Genomic DNA, 21,343 nt, shown 5'->3' with positions numbered 1-21,343 from the left:
ATGTGGGCAGGCTGGCCTTGTTAGCGAAGTCATGAGACCGCTTTGAAGGGCTTCTGTCGACTGAGGTTTCTCCATTAAGTAGTCTGAGGCCAAAGCTGCCTTCTTCCTGCTACCAGTTTCTGCCCAAGATACTGGAAAGCACACCCGACTAGTACCAAAGACTGCTATGCTGTGGCCACTCTGATCAAGATTTCTTACGCTTCTTACTAGAAGTAGAGCTGCTGACCCCTGATTTTTGTGATTCCAAACAGCCTAGTGTGACCAGGTCCTCCTCCGCGTCTAGTTCAGTTTGTTCTCCTATGCAGTGCCTCCTAGATGGACAAACAACAAGGTTTTTATCTTTATTCTCATCCTCACATGTCACCACAATTTTGTACATGTGTCGTTGGGCCACAACAGTGTTCTCTGCTGAGGATTTTATAACGGTGGTTCCGAGAAGATGGCATTGGTGACAACTTCTAGTCAAACACCTGCAACTGTACTGCTGTTTCCTACTGTGTCTGTCCTGCTAAAAGTGCAGCTTTGAGTACAGTTCGATGAGTTCAGATGGGATGAGAGCTCTCAAAGTTCTGAGGAATTCTGACACCAAGGATTCCAAACTCAGACACCACTTTGAAGCAAGACTGGGTTACCAGTTGGAGGCCGTGGATTCCAGGGCTGGGAGCCTCACTGATCCTGTCACACCAGAAGGGCCAAAGTCCAAATTGGCCTGTAGCTCTAGACACTTGCTCACCACAGCTTTTACTTCACAGTCTTTTCTTTTGCTTTCTTCTGCTTCTTCTGTTCCTCGTATTCAAGTATTTTCTTCTGGAAATAGCCTGTGAGTTCAAACAGGTGTGTGTTAGGCAAACTGATGAGCTCAGGAGTAAGTACTCTCAACATGCCCGAAGTCTGATCTGTGGAATTACATGTCTACAATCCTAGTTATTGGGAAACTGAGGCTACATAATGAGACTGTGACTCAAAAAAAAGAGAAAGACCCCACATTCTCCCCAGAGCTGCCAGAAACTCTGGGCCCTCACCACATTTAGTCTGACCCAAAGGGGAATCTACAAATAGTAGTTAGCTCCAGTATAAAATGAAAGAGGGCCCAGGCTGCTGAGTGATGAACAGACATCTCTGTACAAACTGCTCCTGAAGCAGTTCCTTTGGTTACTTACTTTGAGCCCCACTGCTCTGCCTGCCACTGAAGAGACGCCTCTGTCTGTTTCTTTGTTCTCTGAGACAGGGTTTCTCTGTAGGTTTGGAGCTTTCCTGGCACTCACTTGAACTCAACAGAGATCCACCTATCTCTGTCTCACAACTGCTGGGATTAAAGGTGTGTGCCAATAAAGATACTCCTTAAGGGAGACACTTCTAGAGAAGTTGGTGTAGCTGTGTATACCTGCAGGAGGGTTCCTGCTCTTCTCTGCTTCCTGGATGAACAGGGAAAAAAGCTGTGTCTTCACAAACTTCTTCACAAATCGGCGCTTGGTCTTGGAGTTGATGGCTTTACAGAAGGATCGTTCTTGGAAGTGGCCTTGCCCACTGGCCTCCCGTTTGATATAGGATGCGTAGTGGCCCACAGTCTTGACAAAGAACTGCACAAAAGGGCCTGAAACATGCTCATTGATTTGTTCTGAAGCTGCAGGAGACAGAAAGACCCATTATAGAGCAACAGAAGATTAAATTACCCAAATTCACCTCTAATTATGGTTTCTGTTGTTGGCCAGAAGTTCCCAGGGGAAGCAACTGAGGAAATGATTGGAAAGGAAGCCTGAGGTGTGAATGGCTTACAGCTACAAAACCAACTTTCAGAAGTCTGGGACAGGAGGATTGCCATAAGTTTGAGACCATGTCTCACAAGACAAAAAAAAAAAAAACTGAAACTAGGAACTGGATATAGATTCTCTACCATTTCCTATGAAAAGAAGTAAAGTTTCATATTCAGAGTCTAGTCCCCTTACACAAGCTAGTAAACGGGTTTATTTTAGTAGACAAATTGGGAATAATTCCCTCAAGCTCCCTGGGAAAGCCTAAAGTAAAAAAAGAGTCGAGAACTTACTCTTTAATTCATTTATCCCCTGACCAAGGGAGCCCAAGATGTCTTCTTGCAGTTTTGGTGGTAGGATATCTTTTTCATCACCAACCTAGAAGGGAACAGAGCTAGGTCAAGGTCAAGGATTCTGGTTAGGAGATCAGGAAGGGGTCCAGGAGAATGTGAGGAGTGCCCTGAGTTCTTGACCTACTCCACCCCAAACCACAGCTCCACAGAGAGGAACAGAAGTCATTTCCTTGCCTCCCGTTTGAATTCAAGCATGAGCAAGGGATCCCCACAAGTGTATATTGCTTGTTCAAAAGACACTGTGGCATATTGTGTCAGTCAGTAAGGCATCTGGGTCCTTGCCTGTGGCCTCACGAGGGAAAGATAGTTCAATTTCTTTCTCAGAGTGTCTGTTGATCAGTGGGACATCATGAGACTCAAAAGATTTTGGTGGCAAGTCTGTGCCAGCAGGTGCCATCAACACAAACACTTACCGACAATAAGAAGGTTCCTTCACAAAGATTCACCAACAGGACCTGAAGTAAACACAGAATGGCTTTATCTCTTTAGAAACCTCAACTGTCAACTCCCTTTCTTCCAATAACTATAGCAGCAACATCAACATTTGTAATCCTCATTTCCTGCATGGCATTCTCATTCCTTTGTGTGTGTCTAGAAATCTAATTCCCCAGGTAGGAAACTGTTTATAGGAACTGCTTTCTTAATGCAGAGCCATGTGCATGGCACACACAAAATAATCACTTTGCATATTTGCATATTTTATTTAATTCTAGCAGTAGTTCTGTGAAGCAGGTGCTATCTCATTTTGTAGATGAGGTAAACCTAAATAAATTCGTGTCAGAACCACAGGAACTCCAAACTCCAACAGGCAGTTCAAATATCCAGACACAAGTTCAACCTAACTTATAAGAGGATTTCTAGTGCTTAGCTAGAAGCCAGTATTCTTTAGGAAATAGTGAAACTCATTCCCACCTCCCAAAAGGAGTCATTTCCCTTAGCTCTGAGAAACGACTCCCCTAGCTACTCATCCACAATCCAGCTATTCTCTGCTCTCTTTTTTCTCTCCCTCCTCCTGTGTCTGTCTCTCACTATTCTCTCTTGCTATGCTCTACTCTGCATCTCTTGCCATCTCCCTCCCTCCACTATTCTTTCCTGCTCCCTAGCCCTGCCCACGTCCTATGTGCTGACACTGGTCAGTCTACTTCTTTCTGTCTCTGCTCTGGAGTCTTCCAGATGCCTCTTGCAGTTCTCTCGTGTCTGCAGTAAAAGTATTGACCATATTATGGAGCAGTCATGTCAGCAGTTTCTTCAGTGCGCCTCCTCGCCTACAGTTCCCAGAGGTCATGGTGCTGAGACCTAAACTGTGGTCTTTGAGATCACATTCCTCTTCTCTCCCACCCTCCTTCAGCATCGTGTCCTCTGGTGCACTCAACAGAGGACTGGACAGAGGCAGCCATGTTTTGAGCTTTTCACATTTGCACTCTTAGGTATAATTGCCTAGAGTTCTTAGAAGCTCCCGCAGATTGACTAGAAGTGGAGGTCAGTGGTAGAGCGCATGTTTAGCATACTGTTGGACTGGATTCAGTTAATTAAAAGCTCAATAACAGCCTTGAGCCTTCCAGCAGGAAACTCAGCAAGGGAAGGACATGAGCCCAGGGTCAACAGGAAGAAGAAAGGAAAATAAGCAAAGGGGCCAATGCATGTACTGGCTACATATGAGGCAAGCACAGCCTGAAAATCCTACAATTTAGAGTACAATACGAAACAGTCATGCTGCTGATTCCTTAGAGTATGGTTAGATAATTGGACCACTTCTGATATTCAAATTAAAATATTTTAAATGATCACATTTTGACACCTGAAAACTCATGAACTCTGACATTATCCTTGGTTTTGCTTTGAGATAGGATCTTATGTCGTCTAGGGTGGTCTTGAACTCTGATCTTCTTACTTTCACTTCCTACTAGCAAGAAATAGCACAACCAACCTGTACTATATTTAAAACTAGCATTCAAAAACAGCAACAATGACAATATCAAACTACTACCATTAGACGGGGATTTGATCACCAATGAACAATAGTTCTCCAGATCCTGTGTTGACATTTAAGGACTATTTGGGGCCCTATGTTCAGTTTCCTACCTGGGTCGTGACGATAGAATGAAGGATCCCTATGTGTTCCCTACTTTCAAATATAAGGAAAGAGAAACTGGAAAATTTGCCAAAGCACGGCCTGCAGTGTAATTATCCATCATCAGAGGAGAAACCCTGAACTAGTCCAGGCCTGAAACAACATGTATAAATAAAGTTTGAATGCCTTCATACAAGAAAGGCTGTTCATCTGGGAATGGAGAGAAGGGTAAGCATGAATATCTTTTTTGAGGTTGTTCCCAAAAATCTTTTCAGTATTTCATACTGTCTATGGAGTAACTCCTTTCAGAGAGCTTCTGTGGAGAATCAGAGAAACCTGCACTGTGCCCAAAGTGTACTTGTGCGTGCACCATATGACTTCCTCCCATATCCTTCTTGCCCATTTTTCAGAGCAGCTGCAACGGGATAAATTGAGCAAAAGCTCTTGACTAGCAAGATCCAGAGCTCTACTGGCCTTCGTTTGCCTTCCTGCCTGACTGTCGGGAGGAGCCTCAGTTTTAGAGGAGGGAAGTTACGTAACTTCTGGGGTTGAGACATTTTAGGTTTTATTGCTAAAGTGGGGCTGACACCCTGCTCCAGTTACTCATAAGGCTAAGGGTTGTTCACAGGGCATGTGTACTCAGCACAAGAACTGGAGAAACAGAAGGCAACAGCCTACTTCTCTTCCTCCCAGGAGCGCCTTCTAAAGCAGGGCTTTGGCCTTTCTGAGTTCCACTGCCGCCCCATCTGCGCAGTAGACTTGCTGGATTCACCAACCTCTTACGCAAAGAGGAAATCCTCCCACTAGGACTACCTCCGGCCTCTTTAGTTCTTGCATCAGGATGCTTCAAAAGGTAACTCTGCCTCTGCACAGTGAGTTAATGGTTAATCGGGGCTGACCTTCCCAAGCAGTCCTGTATCCAGCTATAGCGATGATACTACAGTCCTTAGATCAAAGCACATGTTTCGAGTTGTTTGTCCGCCTTTGGGGGTAGATGTATGTGATTATCTTACTTTTATCCACTTACACAGTTGAACCCTCTTCTGTGTCAGGGTCATTACCAAGAAACAAACTGCAACAAGCTCAAAGCGGATTTGAATCTATATCATCATTACCCACTGAGCTCTGAGCTACTCATAAAGATGGTACTTGTTCACATCTCTTCATCTTCAAGACTTAACAGTTTACAAAAGGGCTTGTTTCCAAGGAATTTGAATTCCAGTGGGGGTGTGTTTTGCACAAGCCAGCTGCGATCTTTCATTTCACTGAGAGATCACTCACATGACTGCTCAGTATGGAGAATGAGCTAATAGGATAGTCCCATGAGCTCAGAATAAGCAACATGCTTCCTAAATCCAAAAAGGAGTCACTCAAAAGAAGAGAACCAACATTCACTGAACATGGGCTGGGTATTAGGTGCCCAGCTAGTAGCATAGCCATATCATTTTCCTCTGTCTCTAGCAACTGAAGACAGTCATCCCCAGTTTGCTGATAAATTCAGGTTTAAAGGGATTAAGTAATAGGTCCCAAATCTCACAGCTGTTGGCAGCAGACTTAGGCTACAAGTCAAAGCGTGCCAGGCTATAAACCATGCACTCTCTTCGATGCAGCTTACCTCTTCCATGGGACTGTCCATAACCTCCTGTAGGAAGCGCATCTGTACCCCAACCATGAAGGGGGTGGGGCAGCAGACAGTGGCCAGAAGGCTCTCAGGGACCACAGGGATGTACGTGTGTGCCCAACTAAAGGGGTAGAGCAGAGCAGCTGCAGCATGGATACACTGAGACAGGGTACTGGAACACAGAAGAAAGAATGGGTCAGTGAGGCTTCTCTGTTCCTATGCACTGGATCAGAGCTCCACGCCTACAGAAGCTACTGGAAATGTTCCTACGCTGGGTAAAAAAAAATTCAAGTCTGGAAGCCATGGTGATCGCAGAGCTTGTAGCTACTTGTTGCTAAGAGAAGGGTAGAAATCAGGAGAGGCGAGGCCCTACTACCAGGGCGGGGCCCCCTTTAATCTCTATTCCCAGCTAGTTCTTCCAAGTCATTACTGGCTAAAAATAAGAGTGGGTCAGAAGACATGTCTTCATTTAAGCAGGCTATGAGTGAGCCTCTACTCTGCAATGGACAGGGATAACTAGAAGAATAGCACTTGCCCTTCTTTGAAGAACTCACAGCACAGTGAAGAAACAAACCAGCGGACACTAGGCTTTGGTGAAGAGGCAGAAGTAACCACAGCCATGTACCCCTAAGGCTCCCTGTAGCCGTCTGAGGTTACTGAAAGCTCTCAGGTTGGTGCCCGAGTTAGTTTGGGAAATTCCTGGGTTCCAGGAACCACTACTCAGAAATTCCGGAAAGTCCCACAGAGGTGACTCTTGGAGACTTTGCTACATGGATTCCTAATGGCATGACTATCCAAGTCACAACTCGACCTCCTTCCTTGCCCCCACCATACACAGCCCATCTCTGGCTTCCCTATTCTCCATTAGCTCTCATGGCTTTTCATTTCTCCAGCCAAATCGCCCCACATCTAAGGCCAATAAAAACACAGATGCGGAAACCTTGGTATCGAGCTAGCACTTCCTGAGTTTGAAAGACCAAGTCTCTGAGTGCCTAGCTAAAAAAAAAAACTTGGCGAGCTGGAAGTCCCCTCCCTGCACCAGCCTCCAGTTACAGAAAATTCTATGTGGAAAGAAAGTAGGAAGTGTTAATATTTCCTGGAGAAAGTTCATTCTTGAGAGGTAAATGTGCAACCTTCACACCCCAAACACTGATCAATAGAGAAAGAACTTAGTTGGAGCCTGAGCCCCAGCTGCCACAGAAACTTCTTCCACACTGGACTGGAGAGAAAAAAAAAATCATGACCCTTTCCGCAAGAATTAGCCTATGATATTTTCCTTTTTGGGTATTGTTGGCATTACTATTTTCAATACACAGACGCCCTGACACCTGCCAAGCTTCTTTTCTTCTTGAACTCATGACATCCCTTGATCCTCTCTAGCGTCCCTCCTTCTTCCCCAAAGGATAGTACCGGGGTTCAGATCAAAATTATTGCTTCTTGCTGCGATGACACACACATTGAATCCCAGCACTCAGTAGGTAGAGACAGGCAGGTCTCTGTAAGTTCCAAGACAGCTAGGGCTACACAGTAATCCCTACTCTTTTTATGAGTTTTTTTCCCTCTGCCTGACCCAGGTGTTCCTACATCCTTTTCTGATTGAATTCTCTCAAAGGTGGTAGCCAGCACATGGTAGCTTCCTGCTTCTACGTACAGGTTTATACTCAACTGTGAACTGATTGAGAGTAGCAGGTCGTCCTGACCAATCTGCATTTGCCGGTGCCCTGGGTGTCTACCACTGTGCATCATCACCTTTAATCCTCATCACAACCATATAAAGCAAATCCCATCAATTTCATCCTACAGATAAGCAGATCGTGACTTCAAGAAGTAAGAAGCTGACCTAAGCAGAACTATAGCTAAAAGTGGAAGAACAAGATTTGAAAGTCATTCTGCTGGTTTCAATACCTATGCTTAAAGCCAGTACATAACCGCTCATCTCCTTCAGAGCAAACACAGAGTCTTCTTGCTATCTCCCCAATGCCTGGCATCTGGCAAACAGCTGACATGCAATAAATATTTGTTCAGTGAGTTCATAAATGTGTAGATGAGCTTATCCTCCATGCCATTATACAGCTTCCTGTCCTCTTCTCCACCCACTTCCCTCCCTTAGCCTGGCCTTGCATAAGTGCAGAATCATGTCTGCATTCACCCTAGCTGGCCCCACCTGGACTGTACCAGGAACACTCCATGTCCTTCTTAGATTATAGTCAGGCGGCAATCAAGTTTGGAGATGACCAGACAAGTTGCACTACCTGTTTCTCTAGGCCTAAAATGCAGATCCAGGAACCCAAAGCTGGAAGGTGCACACATGGGCTCTACAGTCAGACTGCCTTTAAGAAGCCCCAGTAATGTCCCTTGAATCAGGGGTGAGGATTAGTGTGGCCAGCCAGTGGCTGAGCTTACCTGAGACCTTCTGCCAGGAAGATGATTTTTCTTTCCAGGACTGCAGAGGCAAAGATCTGAATAATCTGCTCAAACTGCAGACAGTGCAACAGAGCACTAAAGTCTACATGCTCTAGGTGGGAGTCCAGGGGCCGTGTCAGTGAGATGAACTGTCAGACAATCAGAGAGAGAGGCTTCAGCAATACAAAACCACAGACCTAAACAGACCTATCCCATTCCTCCTACAGGACAGATCTGATCCTGGCTCACCCACCAGTGCCTTCCTTCTGCCCTGAGGACAGCTAGGTGGAATTTTCAGTATGGCCCATGAGGTCCAGCCTGGGATACATGCCCATCTCCATATGCCTCACCTTGTGGATGGCTCATGGGGTCCAGCCTGGGACACACGCCCATCTCCACATGCCACACAGTGTGGATGGCCATGAGGTCCAGCCTGGGACACATGCCCATCTCCACATGCCTCACCATGTGGATGGCCCATGAGGTCCAGCCTGGGACACATGCCCATCTCCACATGCCTCACCGTATGCATGGCCCATGAGGTCCAGCCTGGGACACATGCCCATCTCCACATGCCTCACCGTATGCATGGCCCATGAGGTCCAGCCTGGGACACATGCCCATCTCCACATGCCTCACCCATGTGGATGGCCCATGAGGTCCAGCCTGGGACACATGCCCATCTCCACATGCCTCACCGTATGCATGGCCCATGAGGTCCAGCCTGGGACACATGCCCATCTCCACACACCTCATCATCTACCTGCTCTGGGGCAGAGCTCCTCTCCTAAGCCTGGCACGGGTCAGGCCTCCCATATACTGATCTCCTAGCTTCATTCTTATCCTCGAGCCCCAGATGCCCACCTTGTCATCTTAAGACTCCTCACGTTTTTCTCATGCTACACACTGCTTTTTCTTTCAGTGTGATTGCCTAATCTTCCTCTGGTCCTCTTGGTCCTCACGTTCTCTGCTGTGTGTACACCATTTACTCATTTACACATTGACTTATGTGCCTTCTCCATGAGAATTTTAGCTCCGCGAGGTCAGGAGCCACATTCCTTTCACTCAGCACCCAGAAAACGCACATTTCGGCACAGAGTATCTCAGTACTTGTTTCCCAAGGGACTCCTGGTTCTTCTGTGGGAATGACCAGGTTCAGAGGTACACGTGGAATTTCCATAGTCCCCGCGATCCTGACGGGAATTCCACTCAGGCCTCTAGTTCTTTAGTGACTCGGAACAACTGTACCTCGTGACACGGGTGTGGACGTAGGGGTGGGGAAGAGTGATAAGAAGTAAAACAGATGGAGACTGTAGGGTAGAGATACAGGATACACACACGGAGAGAATAGGGGTGAGGTGTAAGAGCAACTGGGAATATGGAGACTAGGGACAAACTAAGCCCCATACATGATCACAGATAAAACTCAGTAGGCTGAACAGTAAGTAACTGCTGGTGGACATCAGGTTAGAAGGCGCAGCACATTGGGGTGACATTTTAGCTCTGCCAAAAATCATAACGCCAGGCTCAGCTTCCCTGTACCTTAGCTTGGTGAATGAAGTAAGAGTGTTGGGCAGTCCCACAGATGTGCACCCTCTCTAGCCAGTCACACACTTGTCAGCCTACCTCTGTGCCTGAGTCAGGGATGAAACTCTTAAGGGTGACAGTCTTTCCGGGTGCAGGGAAGGCCGCCTCTCGGAGACCTTGCATGAATGGGTAGATGACAGCCATGGAGATCTGATGCCTCTTCTCTACTTCATCTAGTATCTGCAGGGAAAGGACCACAGGAAGCGAGGCTTAAAGGGATTCTACTGAATGCCCCAAGGCTCTCACACTGCTCCTGCTTATACTCTGGTATTTTCTAGGCCTTTCCACCAACTGGCTTCCATCTCATGGACAAAACCCACGCCCCCAAGATTTTTTTTGATTTCGTATTCCTTTCTTCTCCTAGGACCGACAGGAAAGTACCAAGCCCAGCAAGACCTCTTCCATGTTAGCACTGGCTGGAGTTACAGTCTAGAAGCTTAACCTTCTGGGCCTCACTGTCCCATTTCCTCCGGACTGTCATCAGGGTGAAACTGCCACCAGCCTTCAGTGTGATTCACAGAAGTAAGATCCACCCAACAGAATACCATTGAGTTCCTCTCCCACAGCCAGAGTCCTTCTGGCCACCAAGACAGTCCACGGACAGAATCAATTCTGCCTTGATTCTGTGCCCAGCAACACAAGTCCTTAATTTCTCTTCCAGCTTCATCAAAGTCAGGGTAAATCTCGGGATCCTCACTGTATTTTTGCCTTTAGACTTTCGTGGTACCTTCATTTTTATGAAGGATTTTCTCATGTTATACCACATCTGAGCCTCATACCAACCAGGAAGACAGAAGAACAGACAACAGTTCTCTCTGCAGGGGAAACCGTCTTCTAGATTTCCTTTTAAAAAAGGTTAAGCTCAGGTCCCTCCTGTCTCAGTTTTACCCAATATTCTTGATACCGGCTGGGCTATCAGGAAGACATTCTACTAAGGGCTCAAGTTGCAAGGCAAGCAGCCAGGCAGAGCCAGAAAGCCGAACAGGCCTGCCTAACAGGCTCCAAGGAATCTTGTCCTAACCTTACCTTGGAGAACAGGCCGAAGCAGCCGATGCAACTGATGATGCAGTATACTTTGGGAAGGCGAGGGCCAGGACCGGCAGGCTGGGGAGGAACAAGAGTTTCCTTCAGGGCTACAGATTCCACAAGGGTTTCCCCGAAATGAGACTGATGGGGCAAAAGGTGGAGTGCTGTGGATGGGGGTCAGTGACTAGATGGAGAAGAGTCTGTGCAGAGGTTCTCTTCATGGAACAGACCAGGGTCAAAATAATCACCAAAGTCAAAAGATGATGATTGCTATTTACAAAGCCACAGTATGCAACCAGCCTAAGTGCCTCTCAACAAATGAAAAGGTAACAATAATGTGTCATTTAAACAATGTGGAGCATTAGTCATATAGTAAGAAAAATGAAATTATGACTTTTTGAGGAAAATGGATGTAGCTGGCAATTATTCTCTAAAGCAAAAGAAACCAGGCACATGCTTTCTATTTCATATGCAAGATTTGGATTTTAGAAAAACAAGACATAAATAAAAGACATGAGGAGCTACAGATGTATCTCAGTGGTTAAAGAGCACACAGTAGTCTTCCAGAAGATCCAAATTCAATGCCCAACACTGACAGTGGATGGCTCACAGCCATCTTTGACTCCAGCTCGGGGGATGCCCCTTCATCTTCTGGCCTCATAAGACACCCATATACATTTGTGCATACCTCACACACAGACATGTACATATGCACACATCCCACATAGGCATTTATTTTTTTTTCTTTCTGATTTTTATTAATTAATTAATTTAATTATTAAAGATTTCTGCCTCTTCCCCGCCCACATAGGCATTTATATATATATATATATAATTTTTTAAAAAGATAGAGTCAGGAGAGCCAAAGAGACAGATCCATGATTAAGAGCGTTTGGTGCTCTTGCAGATGACCTAGGTTTGGTTCCCAGCTACATGGTAGCTCACAACCATTTGTAACTCCAGAGAACCTAGCTCCCTCTTCAGTCCTCCATGAGCAGCAGGCAAGCACACAGTGCACTTATATGCATCCAGTCAAACACTCATACACTTAAATAAAAATAAAGAAAAAGGATAAAGATCATAAAATTAGAAATGTGATTATTTGGGGAGAGCAAGGGAACTGGTGTGATGGGAGTAGCAAATATGTATAATTCAAGTACATGGATTATACATAAGAAAATAGCATGATATCTGTTCTTTTATATACAATGGGTATATGCTAATAAGAGAAGAGAAGGAAGAAAAGGAGGAAGGAGGTGTGAGTGGCAGCCTTTGGGGGCCAGAAACCCAAAGGTAAACACTACTGACTCATGACTAACATGAGCTGAAGGTCAGTGAGAACAAAAACTAGTGTGTCTTAGCCATGAGGAAATGTCTAGAGAGGAAAGCATTGGAAAGATATCTAGCGAATCCTTGCTCTGAAAGCCAAGAATTAAACCTTGTTCAAATCTCAGACTGTCAGGGAGGCTCCAGGGAACAAGGCAAGCAGGCCTGAGTAGAAGAGACTATAAGAGGGGTTCAGCTGGAGCATCTCACTGAGCCAGGAGAGCACAGACCTGCAGGGGAGGGGAGGGACAGTGTGTCCTTGTTCTTGTGGGGTTACTAACATGTGCTGAGATGTACTCTCCGGGATTACTAACATGGCAGGATGTGCAGAGATGTACTCTCCCTAGAACCACCACTGCCACTGCGCCTGAGCCTTTGTAGCTGAGGCTTTGGCAAGCCCTGCTGTGGAGCTAAACAGTCTGCAGAGAGGAAGGAGCGGTTCTGAGGTTCTGAACAGCACCGACCAGGAGGCGCCTGCAGTATCCAATCTTCCTGCTTCCATCCACGTTGGTCAGGACAAATGAGAAGGTCTCCCTAAGAGAGAGCAAACCAATGTTGTGCATTTGCTCACGAGATTTCTAAAACAAGATTAAAGTCAGCATCAGAGAAGTGAAGAGGAGGACCAAGGGGCGCTGCTGATTAATCACGAGGGTGATCACCATAGTCACTTAGTAAGCACGCAGTGGTGCCAAGCCCAAACGCATCACCTCATTTGAGACTCAAATAACCTTTCTGAAGGAGGTTCAATTAGTATTACCACTTTAAAGACGAAGTAAGCAAGACTCAGAGAAGGTATTTCTTATCTAAAATTTGAAGTCACCGTGGACTTCCAGTGTTCATGATGTAAGAAGCTTCTTGATATTGTCTTGTTAGAGTCCAAAGACTTTCTTTCTTGTCTACCTTCTGCCAGTGGCAGAGTCAAAAAAAAAAGTGACTATTTCTTGAAGGACAGGTTAGAGGCTCTCAAGCATCTTTGGATAGAGGTCAAGTCACAGCTAAGATCTTTGGCCTAAAGGACCCTAGGCAAAAATTTCCATGGTAAAAACTCAGAACACTCTCAGTGATGGGGGGAGCACAAGGGCCACACATTTGAACTCCCATCCATATCTGATACCCTTGTCCCCAGGCTGAGTGGTTACCTGGGATAGTCTGTGAGGGGTGCCCACTCATTCCCATCAGGGAAGCAGAATAAAGGAATGGCTTTGAGCAACCGTTCTTCCTCTTCCTGTTGACCACGGAGCAGGTTCTCCCTCTGTAAGGAAAAGGCAAGGGAAGTTAGGCAGAGAGGCAGGGGTCCGAAGGCTATTAGCCTTCTTTCCTGTTAGTATGGAGTACAAAGGTGCCTTTGACATAGTCTGCATTCTAGTTCTAGCTGGAATGACCCCAAAGAGAGAATTTGTTCTAGGCCACATCAATATAACCTGGGATTAGAATTCACTATCCTGAGGATTTTTACATATTCAAAAAGAAGGCTAGACGGGTCATCTGAAATCTGAGAGGATTACATCAGAGAGGTATCATGTCAAAGAAAAGAAACAACCTCTCCAGAGCTGCTAACAAGAGGGGTGAAAGAGAATGCTGCACTGCCCTCACCCAGAGCATCACCACACAAGGGGGGGGGGGCGGGGTCTAACGCTCCAGGAGTCTGATCTTAGCCTGTGTTTGCATCTTGGGTCCGCTTGATTCTCCACCACACAGCAGGAAGGGGCATGCCTCCTTAGGCGTCCCAGATGAAGCCGAACTTTTCTGTAGGAAAAGGTGACTGAGGTGGAATTTGGAAAAACGAGGCAGTTCCCAGAGGGTGAGAGCACGGGGCTCATTTCCCTGCTCCAGAAGTTTAGTCAGTCAGTCACTGCAGTCAGACCTAGATTCTCGGGGTGATACCAGAAAGCAAGGGCTGGGCCACAAAGGAAATGAGAGCAGTGAGCTCAGAGCTCCAGGGCTGACAGGGTGGTAGGGGCACCCTTCTGTTTCCCCACCTCTGTCCTCAGGCCCCACCTCTCCTCCGTCCTTACCTTGGGAAACTGGTAGGTGATCGTGGGTTCATAGTCATCCCCTGAGCGCTTTTTCTTTAAAGAAACAACAAGAAGGTATTCAAAGAAGTGCTGGCCTCCAGCAAAGTTAGACAGGGAATGTTCCTGGGTCCTCTCTGGTTCTGTGGCAGCTTCCCCAGTATTGTTTGGAGAAGGTCCTAAAACGGAAATGCAGGGCCCCCCTGAGTACTCCATTCCTCCATTCTGTATGGTGTGTGAGAACCTGGGCAACCTGCACGCCCCAAGGCCACGTTGCCAGTGCTGATACCCACGCCTGACCAGGCACCACCAGTCACTGGGTGGGACCAGAGCCAAGTGGGCAGTTTCCACACCTGTCCTGGAAAACCTGAAACTGTGGGGTGACACTGGGAGGCAAAGAAAACACTGCTGTAGAAACTGAGGAGCCATGTTGTGTAGGTTCTTGGAGGTCTGATGACTGAAACTGTACTTCTGCCTACCATAGCAGCTCTGGCAGCATTTCAAACAATCTGAGTAAATTTGTTCTAAATAATCAGATGAGCCCCTAGGGTATTTTCTTATGGCCATACCAAGAGCTGCACAGGAGACATGACTAGCTCTGCAAACTGATAAGGTAATCCTCTCGGTCCGATCACATGGGGGCCATGTGGATTTTGGCATGCAAAGGAAAAAGAAGGAGGAGCACTCCAGGAGGAAACAGCCCATAAGAGGATCACCCCAAAAAGGAAGTAGGCAATCCAGTTCTGACCTGCTCGAAGTCGTGGCAAGCGATTTCGGAGCAGCCTGAGGGTTCGGCCTACCCCTTGTCCTTCCATCGCTCTGGGCTTTGAGGGCATGGAAGTTCTTTCTCCTGCAGGCTGGCCACAGGGAGCCTGAGAAAGAGCCTTCTGCTTTGTTCTCCAATTACAGCTTTACTAAGCCGAACCATGCGCTGTCTCCCAAAGGCAGAGAGCAGTTTCCATCCTGTGTACTCCGTAGTTGAGCAAGAAGGATGTGAAAGGACCCACGATGCAGCTTAACATGGGCACTGACAGAGGCAGCATCCTGGCACTACAGCTCAGCTCTTGGCTCCTCCCAGGAGCCCCAGGGTGTGGTAAGAGAAAAGGTCATGAGCAAACATCTCAAGGCACAGCTGCTTCTGGACTAAGAGCTTTGAATTCCGGTGCCGCAGACCATGTGGTGAGTCTTTAAGACCTTAGGCAGTGAGGGATGCCTGGAAAAACCAGACCATGGACTCCAGCCCCTCTGGGATCTCAGCATAGGTACTTCACATCCTATATCTTTGGTTATTCTCTCAAATTGCTTTCTCAAGTTGCTCATCAGAAACTGCAAAGTCCCACCAGGCTAACTGACGAATTCTGAAACAGGCCTTCGAGTTCTCAACCAAGAACACAGGACTGAACACTTCCTGCAACCAAGATGCCACTGCCTTGCCCTGAATCAGATAAGTAGTCTTGTCCAGTTCTCTATAAGTAATTTCTAGCAAGAGAGCGCATCTCTCAACAGACCCCATGGATTCACTCCTGACGGCGAAGTAAAGAACAAAGCCCACCTTTGAGAGTTCCTGATATTGACGGAATAACTACAAAGGTAAGCCCCTAATTCCTTGTAACATGTTCTAGTCTAAGGCAGGGAACTTTTTCATTGGGACTATTTGAAGACTCCAGCAGATTCCCTCTTTCTCAAGGAAGCACTGACTCAGGACATTGTCCCTAGCCTAGAGTAGGGGACTGGCTGCATCAGCAACAATGCGGATATAGCACATCCTCACCCCTCCTGGACTCCTGCTCAGTCTTTCTCCTGGCTGAGCCAGGTCAACATCCTAAACTGCAGACCCAGTGCTGTGTCTAAAGGCTGAGGAAGGGGGAAAGGAGCTATTGATAACCCAGGTTTCTCACAGAAAGTCCTGAATAAGGAAATGCATGGGATAAGAGGAAAGAGCCCCTGCCAGGAAGTTGCTTAATGGGGAGGGAGGAAGCAAAGTGATCTGGTGCCTGTGTCTGCCACTCCTGCAAAGAATTAGCAATCCTCTGGGAGGGAGTGGGTTGATATGGTAGGAAGGCTGTCCCTCTGCTCCTAACAGCCCTAGAACTGGGCTTTCATGGCACCAGGAAAAGTGGGGACTCGGAGGTCCAAAGTTGACTTGTTGGAGAAGCCCCAAACATTGTAAATAGGATGAGAGCTGGAGCAGTGTGAGGGACGAACCAGGACACCCCAGGCAGTCACGTGTCTTTCCTGTACTCTGTATAGACATGTTACATAATCTTTACAGGGTGTCTGAAGGAACAAGTACCCGCCTGAAACAGAAGGGAAAACTGAGGAATTAAGTAACTTGGGTAATTTAAAATGAACAGGATCTGTAGAAGATGAGAATTACAAGGGTTCCAAATCCAAGCTCAGGCCTTCTGGTGTATTACACAGTCAACCTCACATGGTGTGTGTGTGTGTGTGTGTGTGTGTGTGTTGGAAGGGGAGCAGTAATCAAATGGCTTGGACAGCCAGAATCATCTTCCCGATCATCCCAGAACCTCAGGAAATAGGTCTTTTCCTTGGGGCAGCATTTTCACGCCATTTCCTCCTGCTTTATCAGGAGAAAGTAGGCAACAGCAAAGGCAGAAATCCTAGACCAATGAGAAGTAACTAGACTTTTTGGGCTGAGGCTCAAGAGAGCCAATAAAAGAGTGTTTTCTCCTTCTCCCTCTTTCAAAAGCGGTTGTCACAGAAAAGCACAAGAAGAACTAATTTGCATCAAACTCCTGCATAATATAATGCATCTCACTTAATCCCTCATGCCCAGGGAATGAATTCTTATCCTCATTTTTAATTGAGAAAGGAGCCACCCTCTAAGGAAGCCAAGAGTCTGGTTACACTAGTTCCTCCACCAGAAAGTCCCTCCCACAACCACCTGAAGGAAAGAGGACTTTGGGGAACCTTGATCTGAAAAGCTGTTGTTTGTTCTTTGGTGAGCTGCTAGCTGCTAGCAACCCAGAACCACCACAGCAGTCTTCCCCACTATTGTTTTACGCACGCACGCACGCACGCACTCACGCACGCACGCACCGACCCACAGACAGCCCTCTGAGAAACAACTGCTTGAGCCAGAAGGGGAAATCCCCCAGGAAGTAGAAGGATAGCAAGAAAGTTGAAAAAGTCACACCCATATGATCTGACAGGTGCTAAACTTGTGAACAGGCACATATAGATGGGCCTGTCTTGTCTTCCTGTTCTTCAACCACAAGCCCTCCCCCCCCCCCCCCCCCCGCTACCTTTATGCTGCTGTAAGGGTCGGGTGGCAGAAAATTACCCGGGTCTAGGAAGCCCAAGAAAATAAAGCCAGAACTCTGCAGGAAAATTTTAAAAATAAAGTCACATTTCCTCCCCAGTACTGCTCCAGCAATTGCAGACCCCTCCCCTGCATGCAGAGGAGAGAGGCACGTGCCAAAACAACCACAGCTGGAGCAGATGTGAGGATGGCAGAAGTGAGAAAGAAGAAAGAGCAGATCAGTCACAAGTCACTGCAGATCCGAGAAGGAAGTACTGACCTCAAGTACCGGGGCCTATTAGGAGAGGGGTCCACCGACCACTTGCAAATACTGAAAGGGGTGAATTCTTGGGATGACCCCTACAAATCTTTCAGGCCTCTTTTCAGAACCACGGGCTCTGAACCAACCCAGGGGTGGCAGCTCAAGGACAGCACTGGCCATAAACAACAGATGTTTGTTGAATGAATGGACTCATTAATGAATCCTAATTGCCCTTCTTCCAAACCCCAGGGCACCAGATATGTAGAAAGGAAACGTGACAAGATCTTGTCATTTCATCCCTTCCATACACCCTGAACAGGGAAACGCTTCCTACCTCATCGATCAGAACTCAAGGTCAGGGCTGATAGTACCTATTCTCTACCTCCCTCCACCTCCCCCAGACCCCCGCGCCTTGGCCAGTCCTGAGGTCTTGGGGAGCCAGTTTTTGTTGCGCAGTTATCAGCAAGGACAAGCTGGCTCCCAGGAACTGAACAAACGCCAATCCAGTCCTAGGCAGCTAGCTAAGAAGGGAAGCTAAGCGTCTCCCGGAGGGCTTGGCAGCCCAAACTCTAGCCATAAAGTGGCTGCTCTACAAGCTTCCTGGATGGAAGGACACGTGGCCCGCAACCCAGAGCCCCACAACCCTTGCAGGTTCCTAGTCACCCGCTCCCCCTCAACCCAACAGGTCTGTCCACTCTCTGATCTCTACCTGCTCTCTTGAGTTCACCTGCCTCCTGCCCAGCCCTCCCAGATCCCGCCCAAACTGCTCCTCGATCTTGTCCCCCGGTGCCGCACTGAGTATACAGTCCTGGCGCCCAGGTCCCCACGCCCTCTTCCCCGCGCGCTGTGACCCGCACTAACCCCCGCGGCCGCGCTTCAGTCTCAGGCTGGCTCGGAGGCGGCGGCCGAGCCCATCCATGGCCCCTCCAGTGCCGGGCGCCGGCTCCCACGTCCGCACCGGCCCCGCCCCCCAATCCTTGACCTGCGCTGGGGCCCCCTGGAACTTTCACTTTCACGCGGGAGGCGCGGGGAGGGGGGGGGGGAACTGGGGCGGGGCAGCGCACCTTCCGGGCTCCTGCCCAGCGCCTGGTGCACCTGGCCTGGCCGCGCTTCCCTGGTCCCCACCCTACCCCACTGCGCGTCAAGGTCTGGGGTGACAGAGGGCGCTAGACAGCGAGTCCGGGAGGGGCGGTGCCACCACATTGCAACCCTCTGTGAAACTCCACCTTCAAAAACACAATGAGAGGTGTCTGAAGAGACCCCTACCTCCAGTGCAAGGACTGGGAGACGCACCTCTCAATTGTTTCCAAACTAACCAGAGAAGGTGAAGAATTCTCAGACCTTACTCCCTTCCAGCTAAATGTCTGTCCTTGCAAATCTTTTAGGAGCTGGCTACCTCCAGTTCTCTTCCTTTCTCATCTCTTCCTAGAGAAGGGACTGGAGAAGTGGATTAAGGTAAGGACCCACCTTCCATTCGACCATTCGACGTTGCTCGTCCACAGATCAACAAAATGAGGATACTGGGAGCCTCGTTGCGGTGTGAAGATCAGATGGTGACTGTCTAGGATTAGGAAACTTTTTGAAAACTGTTCTGTGATACAAATGTAAAGGATTCCTATTGTCAACATTGTAACTATTTCCACTCCTCTTCTGAGGCCAACGCAGCTGCAGCCCAGCCTTTCTTTCTCTCCTCACCTCCAATGACTTCTAGATAGGCCCAGACTTAACCAGGTTCCTGTGATAAGCACCCCCTGGGGTTTCAGTGGTGCAGCCTCTCTCCTTCCAGGATAGTACAGGTATCTGTAAGAGAGGGACAGGCAGAGTCAGCTTGAACTTTCTGTGTCCACCATGGTCTTTCTTACCTTGATTTCAGGAATAAAGGGCAAAAGGAAACGAAGATTAAAAAAAAGGTCTGGGATCCACAGTCCTCTTCAGTCTCTCCATGTCTTGACCCCACATTCCTCAACTCTTTAGTTCAGAAGGAATTGGACAGCCAGCCTTGGCATTAAATTGACTACTCTGGGTACAGGGTCTTTGAGTTGCCTTTATTCTGGGAGCAAGCCACTTGCACTTAATTATATAGTTTATTTCTGTTTCCTATCCCTCGGATCCTTGCATGAGAGAACATGAAAGGACATGGCTGTCCCCAGATTCCTTCTCTTATGAGACCCACAGCTTAAAAATCTCTCACAAAAGAAGGAGCTGCTTATGAAAACCTTGTACAATTTATTGACGTTATTCTGTCTTAATTGGGCCAAACTGTGTTTTCTTCCTTTATAAGCAGACGATTAAGAATATATGTGCACCAAAAAGACAAGGACAAGAAGATTAATGGGAACTGTATTTGCTCGGAGAATGTGAGGAAGTAAAATCTACATTTGAAGCAGCCACAACATAATGTGGAAACAACCTCAAATGTTCATTAACAAAAAAGGGGGGGGGGCGAATCGCGGCAAAAGTAGACAATTGTGTCTTATGCAGCATTAAAAGCAAATAAGCCCCTGTTGCATGCAATATAATGCCCATACTGTGCAAATATGATTTTTTAACAAGAGTTACCAGACCCAGAATAGATATGTTTCAATTTACATAAAATTCAAAACTAACCTATAGCATGGGCAGTCACGATGATGCCTCCTTTAGGGAAAAAGTAGGAAAAAAGTAGGAAAAGTAAGAAATAATGAATGGGGGATACCACACAACCTCTGGTGGGGGATAGAAACAGTTGCCCAGTGCACTCCTACTGTGATGATAAAGCCACTTAGTAGGTGCTTATTCTTCGCACTAAAGACTTAGGATTTTTATATTAATTAATTAATTAACCTATCTGGTTTTTTTTTTTTTTTTTTTTTTTGGTACAGGGTTTCTTTATATAGCCTTGGCAGTCCTGGAACACTGTAGCCCAGGCTGACCCCGAATTCAGAGATCTGCCTGCCTCTGTGTCCCGAGTGCTGAGATTAAAGGCATGCACCGCCACTGCCTGAGGATTTAGAAAGTCTTAATAGGCTTTCACTTAGACCAGTGTCAGAAAGGTTGTTAATGGTTGTAGGGAAATGGAGGTGGAAACTGACCAAGAATTAATTTAGAAATTAGTGGAATGTGAAGAAGTAAAATCTACATCTCTGGGAAGAAGGAACGACAGCGGTGAGGGGAGTTCAGTGGCCTCGAATTGAAGGGATATTTGTGTTTAGCGTGGTGGATTCTGTGAGAAAGACAAGAAAGCATTTGTTCTTAGCAGAGAGATAGGAAAGGGGAAAAAAATAAAGGCTTATAACTCAAGAAAGAATGAATGTTAGAAACAAAGTCTGAGAGGAAAAGAAGGTGGGTAAAACAAGCTTTAGTGGAATTTGGACTTAATTGTGTTTTACGAGGAATATATATTATTTTATAAACGTCAGTTTCATTTTGGCATTCTCCAACATATACAAACTCTCATTATCTCTTGTCTCCCTCCCCATTGTAACAGCTCCCACTTTCCCCCTACATTACTGTTTCTACTTTCTTTCTTTCTTTTTTTTTTTGTTTTGTTTTGTTTTGTTTTGTTTTTCGAGACAGGGTTTCTCTGTGGTTTTGGAGCCTGTCCTGGAACTAGCTCTTGTAGACCAGGCTGGTCTCGAACTCACAGAGATCCGCCTGCCTCTGCCTCCCGAGTGCTGGGATTAAAGGCGT

General features: G+C 47.0%; 1 protein-coding gene and 1 long non-coding RNA gene across 3 annotated transcripts; one reads left to right on the top strand and one right to left on the bottom strand.

Annotated features, from left to right (window-relative positions):
- Window positions 1-11: 11 nt before the first annotated feature.
- Dennd2d (DENN domain containing 2D) lies at window positions 12-18,641 on the bottom strand. 2 transcript variants are annotated; one of them, XM_057793367.1, is made up of 12 exons: window positions 18,536-18,641; window positions 14,154-14,329; window positions 13,278-13,390; window positions 12,603-12,672; window positions 10,813-10,890; window positions 9,826-9,966; window positions 8,200-8,348; window positions 5,791-5,968; window positions 2,518-2,559; window positions 2,045-2,129; window positions 1,385-1,624; window positions 12-818 (listed from the first exon to the last, which is right to left on the bottom strand). In XM_057793367.1, the coding sequence occupies exons 1-12, from the start codon at window positions 18,591-18,593 to the stop codon at window positions 742-744; spliced, it is 1,407 nt and encodes a 468-aa protein (XP_057649350.1). In that variant the 5' UTR covers window positions 18,594-18,641; the 3' UTR covers window positions 12-741. The 2 variants fall into 2 exon arrangements, with proteins under 2 accessions (XP_057649350.1, XP_057649349.1); XM_057793366.1 differs by lacking the exon at window positions 18,536-18,641 and adding an exon at window positions 14,899-15,189.
- On the top strand, window positions 14,905-20,422 carry LOC130889555 (uncharacterized). Its single transcript, XR_009058603.1, has 3 exons — window positions 14,905-15,329; window positions 15,463-15,740; window positions 19,060-20,422. It is a non-coding gene; the product is annotated as an uncharacterized LOC130889555 (long non-coding RNA).
- Window positions 20,423-21,343: the final 921 nt, after the last annotated feature.

This window comes from Chionomys nivalis, chromosome 18 (genome assembly GCF_950005125.1).
Source record: "Chionomys nivalis chromosome 18, mChiNiv1.1, whole genome shotgun sequence".
Classification (NCBI taxonomy): Eukaryota; Metazoa; Chordata; class Mammalia; order Rodentia; family Cricetidae; genus Chionomys; species Chionomys nivalis.
The sequence above is the reverse complement of the archived record's forward strand: the minus strand, read 5'-3'. Positions and strand labels throughout refer to the sequence as shown.